At 33.2% G+C, this 22,753-nt stretch overlaps 1 protein-coding gene and 4 pseudogenes across 1 annotated transcript; all 5 read left to right on the top strand.

Annotated features, from left to right (window-relative positions):
- On the top strand, window positions 4,491-6,048 carry LOC107647030 (annotated as a pseudogene).
- On the top strand, window positions 6,760-8,856 carry LOC107647023 (annotated as a pseudogene).
- LOC107647015 lies at window positions 9,210-11,196 on the top strand (annotated as a pseudogene).
- Window positions 11,496-13,349, top strand: LOC107647009 (annotated as a pseudogene).
- On the top strand, window positions 14,445-17,377 carry LOC107647001 (DNA-directed RNA polymerases II and IV subunit 5A-like). Its single transcript, XM_016351142.1, has 4 exons — window positions 14,445-14,536; window positions 15,205-15,601; window positions 16,627-16,702; window positions 17,367-17,377. Exons 1-4 carry the CDS (start codon window positions 14,445-14,447, stop codon window positions 17,375-17,377), a joined length of 576 nt encoding a protein of 191 aa, XP_016206628.1.

Genomic DNA, 22,753 nt, shown 5'->3' with positions numbered 1-22,753 from the left:
GACTTTTCATAATCCAAAAGTAAAAAAGAAAAAAGTAGTTTCTACTACTTCCCAAACGGGCTCTAAATAGTAAATGAAAACACAAAATTATATGCAAACATAAATTATATATTTAATGTGATTTATAAGAAGAAAAAAGAAAAAAGAAAAAAATCATGACCACACAAAACACTCTCCAAACGACCATGAATCACGATCGCCTGAGGAAGAAGATCTCAAAGTTAGAATCTCCAAGAAGATTAAGTGTGTGTTTGGATTACAGTTTGTCAAATAAAAATAAAAAAATTTCAATTTGTTAGTGATTGAAATAAATCTGAACGATTTTGATGAAAAAAAATGGAACTAAAAACTTATGAAGAAGTAGGAAGAACTACAAAGAATGACTGTGAATATAATAGTTACTAGTATCATTTTTATAGAAGAAAATGAAGGGTAGGGTTGGTAAAAAAGAAATATTTGAGCTTCTCCTAAACGTGAACGTAAAACGTGAAACGCAGAAGCTACAAATTTGAGCTTCTCCTAAACGTGGGTTTAGAGGCAGAATCAATTCTGCGTTCACAAAGATAAAAATGGCCAAACATAAGAGTGAAGCTTTCAAGAAGCTCAAACGTGCTTCTCTCTGCCCCAACGTGTTTGCCAAACACACCCTAAGATGGACGATGCTAATAATGCGGAAACCCTTATGGAAGAAGTCACAGAAGAATATGTGCCTACCAATCATATTGAGGAGATAAATCCTAACTCGGCAGAGATGATCATAGATGCCAACCCCAACCTGGTGTTAACTCCAGATACAAATCAGTCTCATAAGACCCCCTACAAACACAAAGTGATGGCAAATAATTTTAGTGACAACTTGAATCCTGAAGAGATTGTGCAGATGATGGCAGAGGACTACACTATGGATCATATTGAGTCAGAAAATGAGGAAATTGATCCGCAAGCTCCCTTCAATGCCAAGCCCACTATTGAAGTTTTGTCAGAGGAATATGATGAATGGTGTCGACCATAAAAATTTTCTCTCATTGTCAAACCGCTGGAAAAAATCAACCTTTCTATAATGGCACGATAGATTCTCAAAAGTTGGGCTAGGAAGGATGTAATCCGTCTTATGGACTTGGAAGAAAATTTTTTCCTCGTTCATTTCAATAACAGTGGAGATTACTCTTACGCGTTGTTCGAAGGTCCATAGATGATTGCGGATCATTATTTTTTTTTTGATATGCAACGGGGCCTACTAATATAAAGATGGAGACTTCTTTTTATCCCACAGGAGATAGAGGCCCAAAAGGTAGCAATATGGGTTAGAATTCCTAATCTTCTGACAGAGCTTTATAATAAATACTTCCTTTAGAAGGTGGAGAAGTTGCTTGGGACCATGTTGAGGGTGGATGAGCACACTTCTATTCATTCACGAGGGTAATTTGTTCGAATTTGCGTTGAGATCAATCTCAGAAAGAAGCTTGTTCCATCATTTTCTGTCTTTGGAAGGATTTTTATTGGAGTATGAAGGTTTCATCTTATTTGCTTTAAATACGAAAAATATGGTCATAGAGTGAAAAGATGCCCTGAAGCCTGTAACACCCTAACTTTTAACACCTCATGAACGTACTAAAAGTTCGAGCGCTACTTACCTCCATTCTTTTAAATACCCTAAAGTCTAGAGGAGCGATAACCACTCTCATTTTCTTAGTTTCATTAGAAATCCTTAACAATCATTGTTCTCTTAAATTGAATAAATCAAAGAAAGATTCTAAATCAAATCAAAACCAAATCATACAAATCAGAAGTTCTGAACCAATTTCAAAACCAAAATCAATCCCATTTTCATCCTTAAAACTATTTCTTTAACTTTTTCCAAGAGCCGCAAAACAAAATCATTTAATCAAAATTCAATTACTTTTAAAGTTCACTAAAACTCCTCCAAAAGAAATTCTTAAGTCAAATTCAAAATATAAGCCCTTTTTATATTTAAATCACCGTACAACCATTCACACATAAAGCCCATGAGTTAACCTTTTCACATCAGCACCTTAACTATTTATTTTTAAAGTTCACTAATACTTTTCTGAACGAAATCCTTAAGTAAAATTCAAAATATAAGCCCTTTTCTTATTTAAATCAAATTTAAAACATAATACTTTTCTTAAATAATTTAAAATTATAAAATAATTCTTTTTAAAATAAATCGAACTCAAAACATATACTTTTCTTAAGTGAATTAAACTCAAAACATAATTATTTTCTTAATAAATCAAAAATTAAACAATACAACTTCTCAAATCTACTCTTTTTCTAAATAACATTTTAAACAAAGTCTTAAATTTTATAACAAAATTTCGACAGCATCTCCCCTAAAACTTGGATTTTGCCACCATTCTCGGGTCCATCCAAACCTTTTCTCAAACTCTTTCAAATCGTTTCCAATAAATCAAAACCATTTCTAATATCAAAATATTTATAAAATCAACCCAATTAAAAATCCAACCGCTTCTAAAATCAAACCATTTTCATATCTCAAAACATGTCATCAACTCATTTCTTATTAAAACTCAATGTCATCATCAAATCTCACCAATTCCACTTGATTACCAATGACATTCCAGCCCCAAATTCATTAAAATAATTCGGTTCTTGGCTACACTTAAACCGACCAAATCCCAAATTAATCACAAATATCAATATATCACAAAAATTCAACATAAATTCAGTCAAATTCAATCAATAATCAATCAAACGAACATTCACTTATCAAATTCACATTCAATTACTATAAAATTACCATATCCTACATCCGTACGAAACTAAAATACCAAAAATTTCGGAGAAACTTTTCGACCGAATTGCTGAAAAAGAAAATGTCAGAAATTATCTGTGCCTTCTAGAACTCCAATTGACCGAATTCAAGAGAAAGGAGAGCTATCTCATTGTCAGCTTCCACCGAACAAAAGATATGCTAACGTGTAAAGGAGGAAGATACGAACACTTTTACCGGATTGAATTTTTTTGTTGGAGTTACGGATCTCAAGAAATTGGCCATGGAAGCTCATTCGGCATTTCTTTCTTCTTTTTCCCAAGTTCATTCAGTGAGTAATGAATAGAAAGGAAGATAATAGTGATGAATGAAGTTTTGTGGTGGTTAAGACATTATAGGTGTCATTAGTTAACTTATTATTTAATTTTTCAAAAACTCGAGGTGTTATAAAGCCTCCAACAAAAAGTCTGACAAGATATCTCCAAAAGCATTGTAGTTGCATCGGAAAATATAACCAAAATAACGACTGTCTAAATCCCGCCACCTCCCTCCATGGAAGCAGAAGAAAACAAAGATTTTCAAATGGCTTGTTCCAATCAAGTGCCTACTAAGAAAAGTCATTCCAAATCAAAGAAAATCAAGGAAAATTAAGCAGAGTCTCCTTTTGGTACCTGGATGATTGTTAAAAAAAAATTAGAAGAAAAAAAGTATCAATAACCAGACTGCCAAAAAATAGAAAGAATTAGAAAATTAGTCATTAAGATTTAAAATTTTGATGGAAGAAAATCAAGAGGTATCCAAACCAGAAAATAATAATAAAAGTAAAAGAAATGACGACAATGAAAGTAAGGAGATCATTAAAGATCAGGGAGCCAAACCTAGACTATCTCAAAATTATAAGACAACGATCTAAAACCTAAAAATTCAGGACAACCACAACATCATTAGATCACCGAATCTAGAAACCTACTAAAAAAAGAAACTAACGGTCAACATAGAATAATTCAGCAACCAACTCAGCCCAATCACACAAATCAAGAGAAAAAAATTAATATCGAAAGCTCACAACAACACACAGTAAGAAAACAAGGAGACCATCAAGATTATAAGAGAAATTTAAGTCAACTAATTAAAGACCAAGCAAAGACTCAGAGAGAAGGGGATATGTTGATATTGTGGCTGAAGAAAAAAATCTCTATAACAGGTTAAATGTGGAGACTAATACTGGTGTGTTAGTTCTTACTAATTCAAAAAGAGATAAAATAAACCTTAATTGTATGTCGGAAGATCAACATGATAAAAAAAGATGTACAATCTCCAAATGAATCTCCAGGCCAATAATGGCAGAGACTCCATATCTATGGAGACATAAGAGCCTAACTTGGCTAATTGAGATGTCTTGCCTTTGTATCTTTTTCCTTTATATATTTACACATGGTCTGACCTGGTTCATGTACACTATTTTATAAACCCTTTTTTTTAAATACAGAAGACAGGTAGCAGCTACTCCATGTGAAGAACATCTCTATGAGTATCACCTCTCTTCCAACCTTTTCAATCTTTTATTCTTTATCGTGAGTTTTATTCTCCAAATCCTAATTTTTGAAGCACAAATTTTTTCTTATCTCGTAAATGTGCATGTCTTTCAAATCAATCTATTATGTATTCACATTACAATATGCCCTATATTTTTTTGTTTGTTTGGTTTTTGGTGAATAGAGAAAGACGAAGAAGGATGGTTCTATCGGAGGAGAAAATCAATAGGCTATATAGAATTAGGAAGACGATGATGCAGATGTTGAGGGACATGGATTACCTTGTTGGAGACTTAGAGATTAAGATGTGCAGAGAAAAATTTAGAAGAAAATATGGCGAGAACATGAAGAATAAGACCTTGTCATGAAGAAATCCAAGGAGGATAATTTTGTTGACTAGATCTATGTCTTCTTCCCGAAGAAGCTAAGGTTGGTGTCAAGACCTTGAAGACTTACACCAGTCGAATGAACTTCGAGACTGTTTTTAGGACTATCTTAGTTTGTTAACAGAATTTAACACATTTTGCCGCACTTTGTATCAGTGAAGTTTCCACAAAATTTTACTTGGAGGTTTTTCAAGTCTGTCTTTTCCTATAAGTTTATAAAGTTTATAATGTTTCTCGAGTTATAACTTCAATTTTTGCAATAGATCGAAGGATCTATGGAGATTCTACTATGCCTTGATTGTAGGTAATATGAGAGTGTAGTGAGATTAAAGAGATGAAATAAAATGGGTTTAGGATTTAGGGTATGCATATGTGAAGAGATTGAAGGTAGAAGTGGAATTTGATTATAAGATAAATGTATAGTAACTTAGTTTCATTAAAGATCTAATTTTCATCAACTGGACTATTATACCCTAGAATTCACTAGTGACTATTGAGTCCAAGTTTAATAACATGATGGTTCAAGAATGGAAGCTATCCATTCAACCAATTTTAGTAACAAAATAACCCACAATCAATAGAAATCTAATATTAATTAAAATAATCTCCAACATTCCATTATCCTTTTCTTTATAAAATATGGTTCCATCACTAACCCCAAATTGAGAAAACAAAATTGAAAGTTTAATGAAGTAGGATGAAATCTTATGTATTATTCTATTACTAACCATTCTACTCTCTCATTTTCTCAAACCAAATAATGAAAACCAATTAAATTTCTTAGGCTCTATTCCACCTCCACATAAATCACAAATCTAAGCTACATTTACAAATAAAAAATTTGTTAGTTTGGTTGTTGAATTTAGTATATACTACTCATTAATAAACATGATTTTATAAGGAGTTAGAGACTATTGTCTTTGTGTTTAGTCTTGCAAGCTTAGAGATAATTAATATAGTTCATAATGGTGGGAGCTGCCTAAACTTCACAGATAACTGTATTCTTTTACCTTTTATTTTATGATTGAAAATTTTCACCAAGAGATATATGTGCAAAGGAAATAATGTATTAATTATTTCTTTAATAATGGTTAATTTTTTTTTCATTTCCTTTTGTATTATGTTAGTTTTGCTGCTAGAAATATGGTTACTTCTCTTTGTCAATTACAACTTGTAAGAAAAACCTGTTGATGCAGGAAGTAGAATTGCTGATCAACGTAAAAGAACATGTTCTTCTCCCTGAATATTAAGTTACTGATGTAGAAAAGAAAACTTTGATTGAGAGATACACTGTGAAAGAAACTCAAGTATGTTTAATTTTGACTTATATGTTTAATTCCAGATCCTCAACCCTAGACCTTCAACCCCCTAGATCCTAGATCCTAAACTCTATTCCATATGCCAAAGCTTAGTGTGGGAGTTTCAGCTTACTTTGAAGGCAAAAGAGTTAGTCATCTGCATGTTTAGATTAGCCTTCGTTAGCTTAGTTTGTAATCCCCTTATATAGGTTTGAGAGGGCGCTCAGAGGCCCTATCAGTCGGTCCACAAAGAATTTTTTTATGTAAATGTATTTGTTTTCATGGAGCCAACAAATGACATGAACATCCTAAAAAACATACTTTTTTGAAAGGCAATCCACAACCGGGGTAAGCCAATTGGACGGAAATTAGGCAAGGGACTGACTAAGTGTATTTTTACCAATTTGGGGGATATAAATAGTGCAATTGGAAAATTAGAGACAAAATTGGTGTACTTCATGAATCTGAGGACCACTTTAAGGTTTAACTCAATAAAATGGATATGATAAAATATTCGGGTTGAGTTCGAATATATTTATATCTAGTTCGGCCTGGCCCGTGTACGCGTTTTTATAAACCCTTTCCTTCAAACACAGAAGACAGGCAGTTGCTACTCTGTGTAAAGAATATATCTACGACTATCACCTCTCTTCCAATCCCTTCAACCCATTATTCTTTTTCGTAAGTTTTGTTCTCCAAATCCTAATTTTTGAAGTGCGACTTTTTTCTTATCTCATAAACGTGCATGTCTTTTGAATCAATCTGTTTTTTGTGAACATTACAATATGCCCTATATTTTATTGTTTGTTTGGTTTTTGGTGAATAGAGAAAGAAGAAAAAGAACGGTTTTGTTGGAGGAGGAAATCAACAGGCTCTATAGAATTAGGAAGATGATGATGCAGATGTTGAGGGATAGGGATTACCTTGTTGGGGATTTTGATATCAAGATGAGCAGAGAAGATCTTAGAAGAAAATATGGCCAGAACATGGAGGGAAGATCTTGTCATCAACAAATCCTATTCTGACCATATCTATGTTTTCTTCCCCGAAGAAGCTAAGGTTGGTGTCAAGACTGTGAAAACCTACGCCAATCGAATGAACTCCGAGAATGCTTTCAGGACTATCTTGGTTTGTCAATAAAATTTAACATGTTTTTCCCGCACTTGTATCAGTGAAGTTTCTGCGAAATTTCACTTGGAAGTTTTCCAAGTCTGTCACTTCCTAAAAGTTTATAAAATTTATAATGTACCTCAAGTCATATATTTAATTTCTGCAATAGCTTGAAGCATCTATGGGGATTCCACTATGCCTTGATTGTAGGTGATAGGAGAGTGTAGTAAGCTTAAAGAAATGGAATGGAATGAGTTTAGCGTATGCACATGTAAAGAGATTGAGGGTGGAAGTGAGATTTGATTATGAGATAAATGTATAGTAACTTAGTTTCATCAAAGACCTAGTTTTCATTAGTTGGACTATTATACCCTAGTATTCAATATTGACTATTGAGCCTAAGTTTAATAACGCATGATGGTTCAATAACTAAAGTTATCCGTTCAAACAATTTTAGCAACAAAATAACCCACAATCAATAGAAACTTAATATTAATTAAAATAATTTCCAACATTCCATTCTCCTTTTGTTTATAAAATATGGTTCCATTACTAACTCCAAATTGAGAAAACATAATTGAAAGTTTGATGGAGTAAGATGGAATCTTCTCTGTTATTCTATTATCAACCATTCCACACTATCTCATTTTGTCAAACCAAACAATGAAAACCAATTAAATCCTTTGGACTCTATTTTACCTCCACTCAAATCACAAATCCAGCTACTTTTACAAATATAAAATTTGTTAGTTTGGTTGTTGAATTTAGAATATACTACTCATTAATAAACAACATGATTTTATAGGGAGTTAGAAATTATCGTCTTTGTATTTAGTCTTGCAAGCTTAGAGATAATTAATACAGTTCATAATGGTGGGAGCTGCCTAAGCATCACATTTACCCATATTCTTTTACCTTTTATTTTGTGATTGAAAATTTTTACCAAAAGATGTATTTGAAAAGAAAGTAGTGTATTAATTATTTCTTTAGGTTATCCTTTCAATAGTTAAGCTTTTTTTTATTTCCTTTTGTATTATGTTAATTTTACTGCTAGAAATATAGTTGCTTCTCTTTGTGAATTACAACTTGTAAGAAAGCTGTTGATGCAGGAAGCAAAAATTCTGATCAACATAAAAGAATATGTTCTTGTCCCTAAGCATCAAGTACTTACTGATGCAGAGAAGAAAACTTTGATTGAGAGATATACGGTGAAAGAAACTCAGAAATGTTTAATTTTGACTTATACGTTTAATTTTAGACCCTCAATCCTACACCTTAGACCCTAAACCCTTAAACTTAGACCATAGACCCTTGACCTTAGACCCTCGACCCTAAATCTTAGACCCTAGACCCTAGACCCTAAACCATAAACCCTAAACTCTATTTCATATGCCAAAGCTTGGAGTGGGGCTTCTGGTTTACTTTGAAGTCAGAAAAGCTAGCCCTCCGCATGTTTAGATTTTGTTAGCTTAATTCAAAATTCCCTTATATAGATCTGAGGGTGTGTCGGGAGGCCCTACTGGTCTGTCCATAAATAATATTTTTTATGTGAATGCATCTGTTGTCACGGAGCCAATGAAGGACATGAAAGTCCCAAAAAGGTACTTTTTTCAAAGGTAGTCCGCAACTGGCGGTAAGTCAATTGGCTGGAAATTAGGCAAGGGACCATCTAAGTGTATTTTTACCAATATGAGGGATATAAATAGTGCAATTGAAAAATCAGGGACGGAATTAGTGCACTTCGTGAATCTAAGGACAACTTTGAGGTTTAACTCAATAAAATGGATATGATAAAATATTGGATTGGGTTCGAATATATTTATACCTGGTCCGGCCTGGCCCGTGTACACACTTTTATAAACCATTTCCTTCAAACACAGAAGATAGGAAGCTGCTACTTCATGTGAAGAACATCTCTATGAGTATCGCTTCTCTTCCAACCCTTTCAACCCTTTACTCTTTATCATGAGTTTTTTTCACCGAATCCTAATTTTTGAAGTGCAATTTTTTCTTATCTCGTAAATTTGCATGTCTTTCGAATCAATCTATTATTTGTCCACATTATAATATGGCCTATATTTTGTTGATTGTTTGGTTCCTGGTTAATAGAGAAAGAAGAAGAAGGATGGTTCTATTGGAGGAGGGAATCAACAAACTTATAAAATTAAGAAGACGGTGATGAAGATGTTGAGGGACAGAAATTATCTTGTTGGAGACTTCAAAATCAAGATGAGTAGAGAAGATTTTAGAAGAAAATATGGCGAGAACATGAAGAGGGAAGACCTTGTCATCAACAAATCCAAGAAGGATAATTCTTCTGACCAAATCTATGTTTTCTTTCCAGAAGAAGCTAAGGTTGGTGTCAAGACCTTGAAGACCTACACCAATCAAATGAACTCCAATAATTTTTTTCAGGGCTATCTTGTTTTGTCAATAGAATTTAACATATTTTGCCTGTACTTGTATTAAGTTTTTGCAAAATTTCACTTGGAGGTTTTCCAAGCCTCTCTCTTTCTATAAGTTTATAAAGTTTATAATGTACCTCGAGTCATATATTAAATTTTTGCAATAGCTCGAAGCCTCTATGGGGATTTTACTATGCCTTGATTGTAGGTAATAGAAGAGTGTAGTGAGTTAAATAAATGGAATGGAATGAGTTTAGGGTATGCAAATGTGAAGAGATTGAGGGTGGAAGTGAGATTTGATTATAAGATAAATGTATAGTAACTTAGTTTCATCAAAGACCTAGTTTTCATTAGTTGGACTATTATACCCTAGTATTCACTATTGACTATTGAGCCTATGTTTAATAACGCATGAAGGTTCCAGAATTGAAGCTATTCGTTCAACCAATTTTAGCAACAAAATAACCCACAATCAACAAAAATTTAATATTAATTAAAATAATTTCCAACATTCCATTCTCCTTTTCTTTATAAAATATGGTTCCATTACTAACCCCAAATTGAGAAAACAAAATTAATAGTTTGATGGAGTAAGATGGAATCTTCTTTATTATTATATTATTAACCATTCCACTTTATCTCATTTTGTCAAACCAAACAATGAAACCAATTAAATCCGTTACACTCTATTCCACCTCCACTCAAATCACAAATCCAAGCTACATTTACAAATATAAAATTTGTTAGTTTGGTTGTTAAATTTAGAATATACTACTCATTAATAAACATGATTTTATAGGGAGTTAGAGACTACTATCTTTGTGTTTAGTCTTGCAAGCTTAGAGATAATTAATACAATTCTTAATGGTGGGAGCTGCCTAAGCTTCACATTTACCCATATTCTTTTACATTTTATTTTGTAATTAAAAATTGTCACCAAGAGATGTATTTGAAAAGAAAGTAGTGTATTAATTATTTCTTTAGGTTATTCTTTCAATGGTTAAGATTTTTTTTTTCTTCATTTCCTTTTGTATTATGTTAGTTTTGCTGCTAGAAATATGGTTGCTTCTCTTTGTCAATTACAACTTGTAAAAAATCTGTTGATATAGGAAGCAGAATTGTTGATCAATATAAAAGAATATGTTCTTGTCCCTGAGTAGCAAGTACTTAATGATGCAGAGAAGAAAACTTTGATTGAGAGATATACTGTGAAAGAAAATCAGCAAAGTTTATTTTTGACTTATACTTTTAATTATAGACCCTCAATCCTCAACCCTAAATCCTAGACTCTAGATCCTAGACCCTAAACCATAAACTCTAAACTCTATTTCATATGCTAAAGCTTGGAGTGGGACTTCTGGTTTACTTTGAAGGTAGAAGCCTTGGCATGTATAGATTTTGTTAGATTAATTCAAAATTCCCTTATATAGGTTTGAGGGGACGCTCGGAGGCCATACCGTCGGTACACAAGGATATTTTTTATGTAAATGTATCTGTTGTCCCGGCACCAACGAAGGACTTGAAAGTCCCAAAAAAGTACTTTTTTGAAAGGCAATCCGTAATTGACGGCAAGTCAATTGGCCAAAAATTAGGCAAAGAACCAATTAAGTGTATTTTTACCAATCTGGGAGATATATATAGTGCAATTGGAAAATCGGGGACAAAATTGATGCACTTCATGAATCTGAGGACAACTTTGAGGTTTAACTCAATCAAATGGATATAATAAAATATTTGGATTGGGTTCGAATGTATTTATACCTGGTCCGGCCTGGACCATGTACACGCTTTTATAAACCCTTTCCTTCAAACACAGAACATACGCAGCTGCTACTTCATGTGAAGAACATCTCTATAAGTATCGCTTTTCTTCCAACCCTTTCAACCCTTTTACTCTTTATCATGAGTTTTGTTCTCTGAATCTTAATTTTTGAAGTGCGATTTTTTTCTTATCTCGTAAACTGGCATCTCTTTTGAATCAATTTGTTATTTGTTCACATTACAATATGCCCTATATTTTGTTGTTTGTTTGGTTCCTAGTGAGTAGAGAAAGAAGAAGAAGGATAGTTCTGTTGGAGGAGGAAATCAACAAACTTTATAAGATTAAGAAGGTGATGACGTAGATGCTGAGGGACAGAGATTACCATTTTGGGGACTTCGAGATCAAGATGAGCAGAGATAATTTTAGAAGAAAATATGGCGAGAACATGAAGAGGTAAGACCTTGTCATCAACAAATCCAAAAAGGATAATTCTTCTGACCAGATCTATGTCTTCTTCATCAAAGAAGCTAAGGTTGGTGTCAAGACCTTGAAGACCTACACCAATCGGATGAACTCCGAGAATGTTTTTAGGGCTATCTTGGTTTTTCAACAGAATTTAACACCTTTTGCCAGCACTTGTATCAGTGAAGATTCTGCAAATTTTTACTTAGAGGTTTTCCATATATGTCTCTTCCTATAAGTTTATAAAGTTTATAATGTACCTCAAGTCATATATTCAATTTCTACAATAACTCGAAGCATCTATGGAGATTCTGCTATGCCTTGATTGTAGGTAATAGGAAAGTGTAATGAGCTTAAAGAAATGGAATGGAATGAGTTTAGGATTTAGGGTATGCATATGTGAAGAGATTGAGGTGGAAGTGGGATTTAATTATAAGATAAATGCATAGTAATTTAGTTTTATCAAAGACTTAGTTTTTCTCAGTTGGACTATTATACCCTAGTATTCACTATTGACTATTGAGACTAAGTTTAGTAACACATGATGGTTCAAGAATTCAAGCTATCCGTTCAACCAATTTTAGCAACAAAATAACTCACAATCAACATAAACCCAATATATATTAATTAAAATAATTTTCAACATTTCATTCTCTTTTTCTTTATAAAACATGGTTCCAATACCAACTCCAAATTGAGAAAATAAAGTTGAATGTTGGATGGAATAGGATAGAATCTTTTATGTTATTCTATTACTAATAATTCCATTCTATCTCATTTTGTCAAACCAAACAATGAAAACCAATTAAAGTCCTTGGACTCATTCCACTTCCCCTCAAATCACTAATCCAAACTACATTTACAAAAATAAAATTTGTTAGTTTAGGTGTTGAATTTAGAACATAATACCCATTAATAAATACTATGATTTTATATGGAGCCAGAAACTATTTTCCTTGTGTTAGTCTTGCAAGCTTACAGATAATTAATGCAGTTCATAATGGTGGGAGCTACTTAAGCTTCGCATTTACCAATATTCTTTTACAATTTTTTTTTGTGAATGAAAATTTTCACCAAGAGATAATGTATTAATTATTTCTTTAGGTTATCCTTTCAATGGCTAAGATTTTCTTTTTTTTTTTTCATTTCCTTTTGTATTATGTTAGTTTTGTTGCTAGAAATATAGTTGCATCTCTTTGTCAATTATAACTGGTAAGAAACCTGTTGATGCAGGAAGCAGAATTGTTGATCAACATAAAAGAACATGTTCTTATCCCTGAGCTTCAAGTACTTACTGATGCAGAGAAGAAAACTTTGATTGAGAGATATACTGTGAAAGAAACTCAAGTATGTTTAATTTTGACATATATGTTTAATTCTAGAACTGTACTACAAATATTGCAACATATTAACATGTTGCTTTAACCCTAGTATTTATGATGGGGTTTTCCTCAACTTTCTAGGATTCAAGTTACTGATCCTATTGCAAGATATTATTGATTGAAGTGTGGATAAGTTTTTAAGATAATTCGGCCAAGTGAGACTGCAGACAGATATGTTACCTACCGATTTGTTCTATAAGAATTTCCTTCAACGTCCTGACTATATATATGGTACCATATGCCCTCTACTGATAGATATTTATATGAGCTTGAGAAGCATGGACAAAGATAAAGAATCGTCTTTTTCTTCTAGTTGAACTCCTTTTTGCTATCAGTTAAAAGTTATTGTTGAACCTTCGTAGTCAAACTAAGACATTCATTATTGTGGTGGTTGGTTTCGAATGTTTCGCGAAACCCGTCTTTAACTGCACGAATTCTTTTGGTTGTGTACTCTCATTATCGGTGGGTTATTCTGAATATTGAAAAACATGGTGACTCGGATTCCGCATAAAATGGCATCAGTATAGGATCCACTATTAACTTTTTCTATTAAAATATTTTCTTTCAACTCATTATGTTTTTCATTTTAATTTGATCTTGTTACTATAATTTGGTGGTTAGGTCAAAAGAATGTTAGGATTTGTATGACTCATAAACAACTATCGCTCACGTTGTGCATAATTCGGCCGTTATACCTATAATTTAACTATTACAACATGTTCCATCTCGTGTTATTTGGTAACTGTCACTTATAATTCGGAGAATAAGTCAAACAAATAGATATAATCATTAAGTAAAATAGAAAAATAACTTCTTCGCATGTCGCAAAGTAGTCAAAACAAATGTTGATACTTCAAACATAACCACACTATAGCCCATACACGTGCTCTCTTCTTTGAATTATTATGAAGTTTCCTAGTAAATTATATATCCTCTAAATGATTTAAGTTACTAGACCAGTTTAAGAATGGTTGATGTAACAGGTGTTTGTGCTCCTAGACTATATTCAATACTTCATATCAAAGAGATAAAAATAAGAAAAGGAAAAGATGTCAATACTATTTTTTGTCATGTATTTTTTCTTTTTCTAATTTTATAAATTCTTAGGAATCATAATTTTAATTTATTTTGAGAATAAACTATCATTTCTATCCATGAAAATTTAAAACGCTAATAATTTTTTCTTCGAAAAAATAAAATTCGTCAAACAAAGGAGATCACCAAGGATCAGGGAGCCAACCCTGGAGTATCTCAAAATCATAAGACAACGATCCAAAAACCTAAAAATTCAGGACAACCACAACATCATCAGACCACCAAATCTAGAAACCTACCAAAAAAGGATGCTAATGGTCAACATAGAACAATTCAGCAACCAACTCAGCCCAATCACACAAATCAAGGGAAAAAAACCAATATCGAAAGCTCACAACAACACACAGTAAGAAAACAAGGAGACCATCAAGATTATTAGAGAAATTTAAGTCAACTAATTAAAGACCAAGAAATGACTCAGAGAGAAGGGGGATATGTTGATATTGTGGCTAAAGGAAAAAAATCTCCATAACGGGTTAAATATGGGGACTAATACTGGTGTGTTAGTTCTTACTAATTCAGAAAGAGATAAAATAAACCTTAATTGTATGTCGGAATATCGACATAACAAAAAAGATGTACAGACTGATCAACCTCTAAATGAATCTCCAGACCAGGCCAATGATGGCAGAAACTCCATATCCATGGAGACATAAGAGCCTAACTTGGCTAATTAAGGCTTCTTGCCTTTGTATCTTTTTCCTTCACACACACACACACACACACGCGCGCGGTTTGCCCTAGCTCATGTACACTATTTTATAAACCCTTTTCTTTAAATATAGAAGACAGGTAGCTGCTACTCCATGTGAAGAACATCTCTATGAGTATCACCTCTCTTCCAACCTTTTCAATCTTTTATTCTTTATCGTGAGTTTTGTTCTCCGAATCCTAATTTTTGAAGTGCGAATTTTTTCTTATCTCGTAAATGTGCATGTCTTTTGAATCAATTTATTATGTGTTCACATTACAAAATGCCCTATATTTTTTGTTTGTTTGATTTTTGGTGAATAGAGAAAGAAGAAGAAGGATAGTTCTGTTGGAGGAGGAAATCAATAGGCTATATAGAATTAGGAAGACGATGATGCAGATGTTGAGCGATAGGGATTACCTTGTTGAGGACTTAGAGATTAAGATGTGTAGAGAAGAATTTAGAAGAAAATATGGCAAGAACATGAAGAATGAAGACCTTATCATCAAGAAATACAAGGAGGATAATTCTTCTGACCAAATTTATGTCTTCTTCCTCGAAGAAGCTAAGGTTGGTGTCAAGACCTTGAAGACTTACACCAATCGAATGAACTTCGAGAATGTTTTCAGGTTTATCATGATTTGTCAACAGAATTTAACACCTTTTTCCCGCACTTGTATCAATGAAGTTTCTGCAAAATTTTACTTTGAGGTTTCCCAAGTCTGTCTTTTCCTATAAGTTTATAAAATTTATAATGTTTCTCGAGTTATAAATTCAATTTTTGCAATAGCTCGAAGGATCTATGGAGATTCCACTATGCCTTGATTGTAGGTAATATGAGAGTGTAGTGAGTTTAAAGAGATGAAATGGAATGGGTTTAGGATTTAGGGTATGCATATGTGAAGAGATTGAGGGTAGAAGTGGGATTTGATTATAAGATAAATGTATAGTAACTTAATTTCATCAAAGACCTAATTTTCATCAATTGGACTATTATATCCTAGAAGTCACTAGTGACTATTGAGTGCAAGTTTAATAACGCATGATGGTTCAAGAATTGAAGCTATTCATTCAACTAATTTTAGCAACAAAATAACCCACAATCAATAGAAACTTAATATTAATTAAAATAATCTCCAACATTCCATTATCCTTTTCTTTATAAAATATGGTTCCATCACTAACCCCAAATTGAAAAAAAAATTGAAATTTTAATGTAGTAGGATGAAATCTTCTCTTTTATTCTATTACTAACCATTCCACTCTATCTCATTTTCTCAAACCAAACAATGAAAACCAATTAAATTCCTTGGACTCTATTCTACCTCCACTCAAATCACAAATCCAAACTACATTTACAAATATAAAATTTGTTAGTTTGGTTGTTGAATTTAGAGCACACTTCTCGTTAATAAACAACATTATTTTATAGGGAGTCAGGAAATATTGTCCTTGTGTTTAATCTTGCAAGCTTAAGAATAATTAATATAGTTCATAATGGTAGGAGCTGCCTAAGCTTCACAGGTAACTGTATTCTTTTATCTTTTATTTTGTGATTGAAAATTTTCACTAACAAATATATGTTCAAGGAAATAGTGTATTAATTATTTCTTTAGGTTATCCTTTTAATGGTTAATATTTTCTTTTTTCTTTCAATTTCTTTTGTCTTATGTTAGTTTTGCTGCCAGAAATATGGTTACTTCTCTTTGTCAATTACAACTTGTAAGAAAAACCTATTGATGTAGGAAATAAAATTGTTGATCAACGTAAAAGAACATGTTCTTGTCCCTAAGCATTATATTACTGATGTAGAAAACTCAGGTATGTTTAATTTTGATTTATATGTTTAATTCTAGATCTTGAAACCTAGAACCTCAACCCCCTAGACCCTAAACCCTAAACTCTATTCCATATGCCAAAGCTTAGTATGGGAGTTTTGATTTACTTTGAAGGCAAAAGAGTTAGTCATCTACATGTTTAGATTAGTCTTCATTAGCTTAGTTTGTAATCCCCTTATATAGGTCTGAGAGGGCGTTGGGAGGCCCTATCAGTCGGTCCACAAAGAATATTTTTATGTAAATGTATATGTTTTCATAGAGCCAACGAATGACATAAACATCCCAAAAAACATACATTTTTTAAAGGAAATCCACAACCTGCGGCAAGTCAATTGGTCGGATATTAGGCAAGGGACCAACTAAGTGTATTTTTACCAATTTAGGGGATATCTATCAAATAATAAATAGCCGTGGTTTCATCTCTGAGCTGGAGACCTCTCCGCGTTTCATGCCGGTTCCAGCCCCAAGTGGAGCCTCTCCTCCACGGTGGCATCTCCTCCAGCGTGGCTTCTCATCTTAATGTCTGCATGTGCTCCTCTGTCACTCCGCCGTCAGCCATCCCTTTCATCTCCTCGCTCACGTAACCTACCTTCCCTTTCATCGAATCGCTCACGTAACCTATGTTCTTCATGTTTTTGTTTGAACAGGTAATGATTAGTTGGAACCCTAGGAGCTTTGCTTTCTTCTCCTTACTTTCTCGTCCTCTGCCCTACCAAACTCTGTGTACGAGCCCTATTTTCTTGGGAGTTTGCTTCGTCGCCGTTCATCCAGATTAGTGATTTTCCAGTGGAGGCTCAAATCCAAGATCTCCGATCAATCAATTAGGTGCAACCAAACCTATTTTCCTCTTCATCCTTTTACTTTTTCTTCATTGTGTACATCCTTGTGATCAATCTTGGTTACTGTTCCAGGGTTAACCCAGTTTTAATTGTCTAGGGTTTGTGAAATTCCTAATTGTGCAAATTGTGATCATTTTTTATATCTGTTCCATGGTTAAGCGAGATTCTATTGTCTAGGGTTTGTGAAATTTCTAATTGTGCAAATTGTGATCATCTTTGGTATCTGTTCGATGGTTAGGCGAGATTTTATTGTCTAGGGTTTGTGAAATTCCTAATTTTGCAAATTGTGATCATTTTTGGTACCTGTTCCACGGTTATCCCAGATCTTATTGTGTATGGTTTGTGAAATTTGTAATTTGAAAATTGTCTATGTGATTTGGTTTGTTTGTGGGTTCATGTTCTTGGTTAGATTCTTTCCCAGTTGCTGTTAATTTTGAGTATGGTCTATGAATCTATTTCATCTTCTTGATTTCGTTATTTAGAATTTGATGTGATTATCATTTCTCCTTTTGCATATGGTCTTGAATTGTTTGTTGCATGTGGTTTGTCTATTTCATCAATTTTTGGGATTTTATAATCATTATAAAGATTGTCTTTTTACTTACCTTTTCTTATATTTATGGATGATGGGTTTGGTTTTGTGAATGATTGTCTAGGTATGGGGTTTCTACCTAATCTACTTTCTCCATGATAATGTGATTGACAGAGTTTTTTCAGAAAATACATATTATAGACCCAGCTTCTCCTATTCAAGTTTTGCATTCCCAATTTGATTCTCTCCTATTCAACTTTTGCATTCCAATTTGCATTCGCATTCACTAATCCCTTTGAATTGTTTGGACTGAATGTAGCAATTTATAAGTTTTTCTGCATTCAGAATCAAAATTCTCTTATTTATGTTTGATGTCAAATTTTATGAAGCATTTAAATAATTATATTGATGAAATGTTTTCTTAGTCAACCCATTTGCATTTCAATTCTTTATTGGTTATGCAAAAAAGTGTTATATATTTCACCTCTTTCATACAAGTAGAGCTAATTGTCATGCATTTGTGTGCTTCATTTAATTATATCCAAAGTAGACCGATACAATCCTATATATCAACTGATGAATCTATTTTTAATTTTTTACTTTGTATATATTCAACAAATCCATTGAGTTTTTATACTGTTTTCTGTATTCAGAATCATGTTCTGTTATTTATGTTTGATTTCAAATTTTATGAAGCACTCTCATAATTATATTGAAAGTAGACCCATTGAATGCAATATTAAAATTTCATGAATCTATTTTTATTTTTTTATTTTGTGTATATTCAACAAATCCATTAAGTTTAGATCAAGTGAATTGGTGGTTGCATGTGGGCTCTATGAATCATGATGAGGGAATGGGTTTTGTACCTAATCTGTTCTATTGGTAGTGATGTGATTGACAGAAATTGATGTATAGCTTGCTGGTTGTTTATTTATATGTTTTGATTTTAGGGCAATCTCATTTCATTTTTTTATTGTTTATATAAAAGAACTTTTTGTCTAAGTAGGAATTCCCTCCTCCAAAAGCATATACCTTGAGTAGGTTATCTTCCCTTGAAGATCTCTTCTGCACAAATAATGATGTTCTACCATACATTCTTCACTGAAAATGTGGGTATCCTTATCAAGGTATGGGGTTTCTATCTATTTGGTCAGTGGTGATGTGATTGATAGGAAGGAAGTGACTTTCTCACAATCAGATGGCATCACTCCACTGTTTGTGTTACTAGGGAATTCTCTTCTAGGTAGTCTATTTGATGAGTGGTGATGTGATTGATAGGAATTGATTGATAGCTTCTTGGTGATTTATTTGCATTTTGATGAAACCTTTTGTTAGTCAACTCACTTGCATTTGAATTCTTTATTGGTTATGCAAAGAGTGCTGTATATTTCACCTGTTGCATAGAAGTAGAGCTGATTGTCATGAATTTTTGTGCTTCTTTGATAAAGGAATATGCTTTTACCACTCCCATTCAAGTTTTGCACTCCCAATTCCATTCTCTCCTGTTCAAGTTTTGCATCCCCATTTCAATTCTGATTCAATAATCCCATTGATGAATCTTTCTTTTTTTTTTTTAAGCTATGCCCATCAAGTCCATTAAGTTTACCTAAAGTAAATTGCTGGTTGCATGTGGGTTGTGAGAATCATTATCAAGAAATTGATTTTGTAGCTAATGTGTTCTATCGGTGGTTATGCGATTGACAGAAATTGATGTATAGCCTACTGGTCATATATTTATTTGTTAAGTTCAACTGAATTGCATTACATTTTTTTGTTGTTTGTGTAAAAAATATTTTATATATCAGCTGTTGGATGGACATATAGCTCTTTGCCTTGAACTTAAAAGGTTCATTGAGAAAAGAATGGCCTTGTGCGAGTAAAATGGCTTCATGGTATTGTTTATCTAACTAGCACATCTCTTTATCCAAAGAAAAATCTATCCAGTAGCTGGTCTTCCCATGAAAATGTCTTCTGTACACATAATAAGGTTATGCTATATATTCTTTATTGGAAATTTGGCAATCATTATCAAGGTATGAGGTTTCAATCTCACCCATTTCCTAAATGTTGATGTGATTGACAGATTTTTATTGATGTTTGTCTATACTTTTTTTCCCATTCATTTGCTGTTTCCAATGTATCCCTACCTAAGACATTTACCAACTCTCATTGCCATGAGTACAATCATTGTTTGGGATAGTTGATGACTGCCTTCCCTATAGTGTAATGACATGTAGGTGCACTATAGCAGGTATGGTGTGATATCTCATTTTTTGGTCCCTATTTCTTGATTTCTTGAAAGTTTCACTTGTTTTTCCTGTTTTTGTGTTGGTTCAGGTTTTGCCCCTCTGATTAGTTGTCTCTATGGCATTGAATGGAGATGCATATGGGCTCATATTTTGTTTTCCCTCCATTTCCATCTTCAATTTGAATTCAAAAAGGTGAGCCTAAAGCCTTGGATTTTTTCTATAAAAGGATGGTTGGTGATCCACATTCAATGCACAAACATTCTTCTGTGTTCTATTTCCTCCTAAGCTCTGTCTACATTAGAATTTTTTTGTTTACATTTGATCTATTTCATCAACTCTGTTTACCTCCTTTGTTTTCTTTTTTTTTTTCTGCAATGCCTCCTCCATTTGATATGATTTCTAATATGCATCCTCCTAGAGAGGCTTGGAGGCTGAAAGTTAGGGTTCTAAGGCTTTGGGTTGTACCCTCTTTTGGGAATCATGAGGTTCCTAACTCAATGGAGATGATTCTCCTTGATGAGCATGTTAGCCCTTATTATCATTTTATGATAAGGTAAATCCAGTTTATGATTTACAAATTTTCTTTCTTGTGTTCTGATTCAATAATATAAGTAGCCTTCATGTATCATCCTCTTCTTGGACTCGGAAATAGGTGAATCTCATATTTACTTTCTTTGTTATAGTTACAGGATTAAGATACTTGTTGAAGACGGGACTTCTTGTGGAATGTTTGTCTTGTTAGACAGTGCAGCCACTAAGCTATTAGGGAGAACCTGTTCTGATGTGTTCTTGTTGTTAGAAGATGGAATAGATGTATGGTTTATCCACTTAAATTTTATTGCTATATACTCTACGAATAACTATTTCTTATCCTTCAATTTCGTCCGCTAATTAGTGATCACTTTTCAATATCTATGACAGAGAATTGAGCACCAATACTGTCCACAGTTTTTTCATCAACTCATTGGAAAAGAAATTGTTTTCAAAGTTCAAGCAAAGAGGATTAGCGCTCGGGGTTATTGCGGTACCTTTAAAGTCATCAATGTCATTAGTGATGCACGTTTTTTCAACAAACTTCAGGCTGACCAGTGCATCAAGGTTAGTACTCTTTCTTTATGTTAGATATGAATGAATTGGAGGAATGATTTTTAGATATACTTTGTTGATCCCCAATTTCTAATTCTTTGGCTGTTGTTTTAAATGGTATCCTTTACATGCCAACATGATTTTGCCTCATACTTTACAAAGTTGGTTGCGTTTTATAATTCATGTTTTCCTTCCAAATTTTAAGGATGTTAGTTCTGATTCGGCCTTTAGTCCAATATTTGAAGACTTCTCTCAGTATGGACAGCTTGGAAATGATGGCAACCAAGTCATCTCTGGTGTTCCCATACAAGTGCATACCATTAAAGAGATGCTTGATGACATTCTTTGTGCTAAAATATATGCTTCTGCATAAAAAAATGTTAGTATTTATGTTTATGTTTTCAACCATGTCAACTGTGTTTCAGCATGCGTAGCGTAATAAAAACATGTATGATAATATACAAATTACTGTTTGTCTATAGGATCATATTTTTTTATCGGTGAGATTATTGATGTGCTGAAACATCAGAAATGGTGGTACTACTGTTGTTTGTGTGATGCACTCGTTTGTCATGTTGGGAATGTATTTTATTGTTATCTGTGTAGAGTTGAGTGTGTTGATGCCATTTCAAGGTATCTATTTTATCTCTCGGAGTTGTTGGTACCAGTTTACTTTTTCCTTTATTGCATCTTCTGCATATATTTCTCAGTGTATATCATTCTTTTGTTTACATTATTTAGGTATCGCATCAAAGTTATTGTTTCCCATTCAAATGGCAGCAATATTTTCATACTTGAGGATGATGAGGTGATGCAAATACTCAAGATGAGTCGTTCAGACTTTTTGATAGACGAAAGAAATTCCTCCCAAGTAATCATTTTGGTTTTAATTTCATTTAATTGTTCTTCTTTTCGGTTTAGTATTTACGGTTCAGTGGTATGCGAAATTGTTACTCAGGTTGTGAATTATTGATCGAAATTGATTCCCTGGCGATGGCACCAAAAATGGATGCACAGAACCATGGTCTAAACATATCTTCACAACTTCGCATAACTAACCAGCAAGTGCACTGGGTCGTCCAAGTAATAAACCTTACGTGAGTAAGGGTCGATCCCACGGAGATTGTTGGTATGAAGCAAGCTATGGTCACCTTGTAAATCTCAGTCAGGCGGATATAAAGTAGTTATGGAGTTTTCGAAATTAATACTAAAATAAAGATAGAAATACTTATGTAAATCATTGGTGAGAATTTCAGATAAGCGTATGGAGATGCATTCATTCCTCTGAACCTCTGCTTTCCTGCTGTCTTCATCCAATCAGTCTT

The sequence above is a fragment of the Arachis ipaensis genome, chromosome B01 (genome assembly GCF_000816755.2).
Source record: "Arachis ipaensis cultivar K30076 chromosome B01, Araip1.1, whole genome shotgun sequence".
NCBI classification, from domain to species: Eukaryota; Viridiplantae; Streptophyta; class Magnoliopsida; order Fabales; family Fabaceae; genus Arachis; species Arachis ipaensis.
The sequence above is the reverse complement of the archived record's forward strand: the minus strand, read 5'-3'. Positions and strand labels throughout refer to the sequence as shown.

Bases quoted from the DNA above. Each gene is read 5' to 3' on its own strand.
- LOC107647001 (XM_016351142.1), top strand. From the start codon at position 14,445: ATGGTCAACATAGAACAATTCAGCAACCAACTCAGCCCAATCACACAA. The intron at 14,537-15,204 runs GTAAGAAAACAA...TTTGGTGAATAG, and splicing joins AAAGCTCACAACAACACACA to AGAAAGAAGAAGAAGGATAG. The intron at 15,602-16,626 runs GTCTGTCTTTTC...CTATTGATGTAG, and splicing joins TTTACTTTGAGGTTTCCCAA to GAAATAAAATTGTTGATCAA.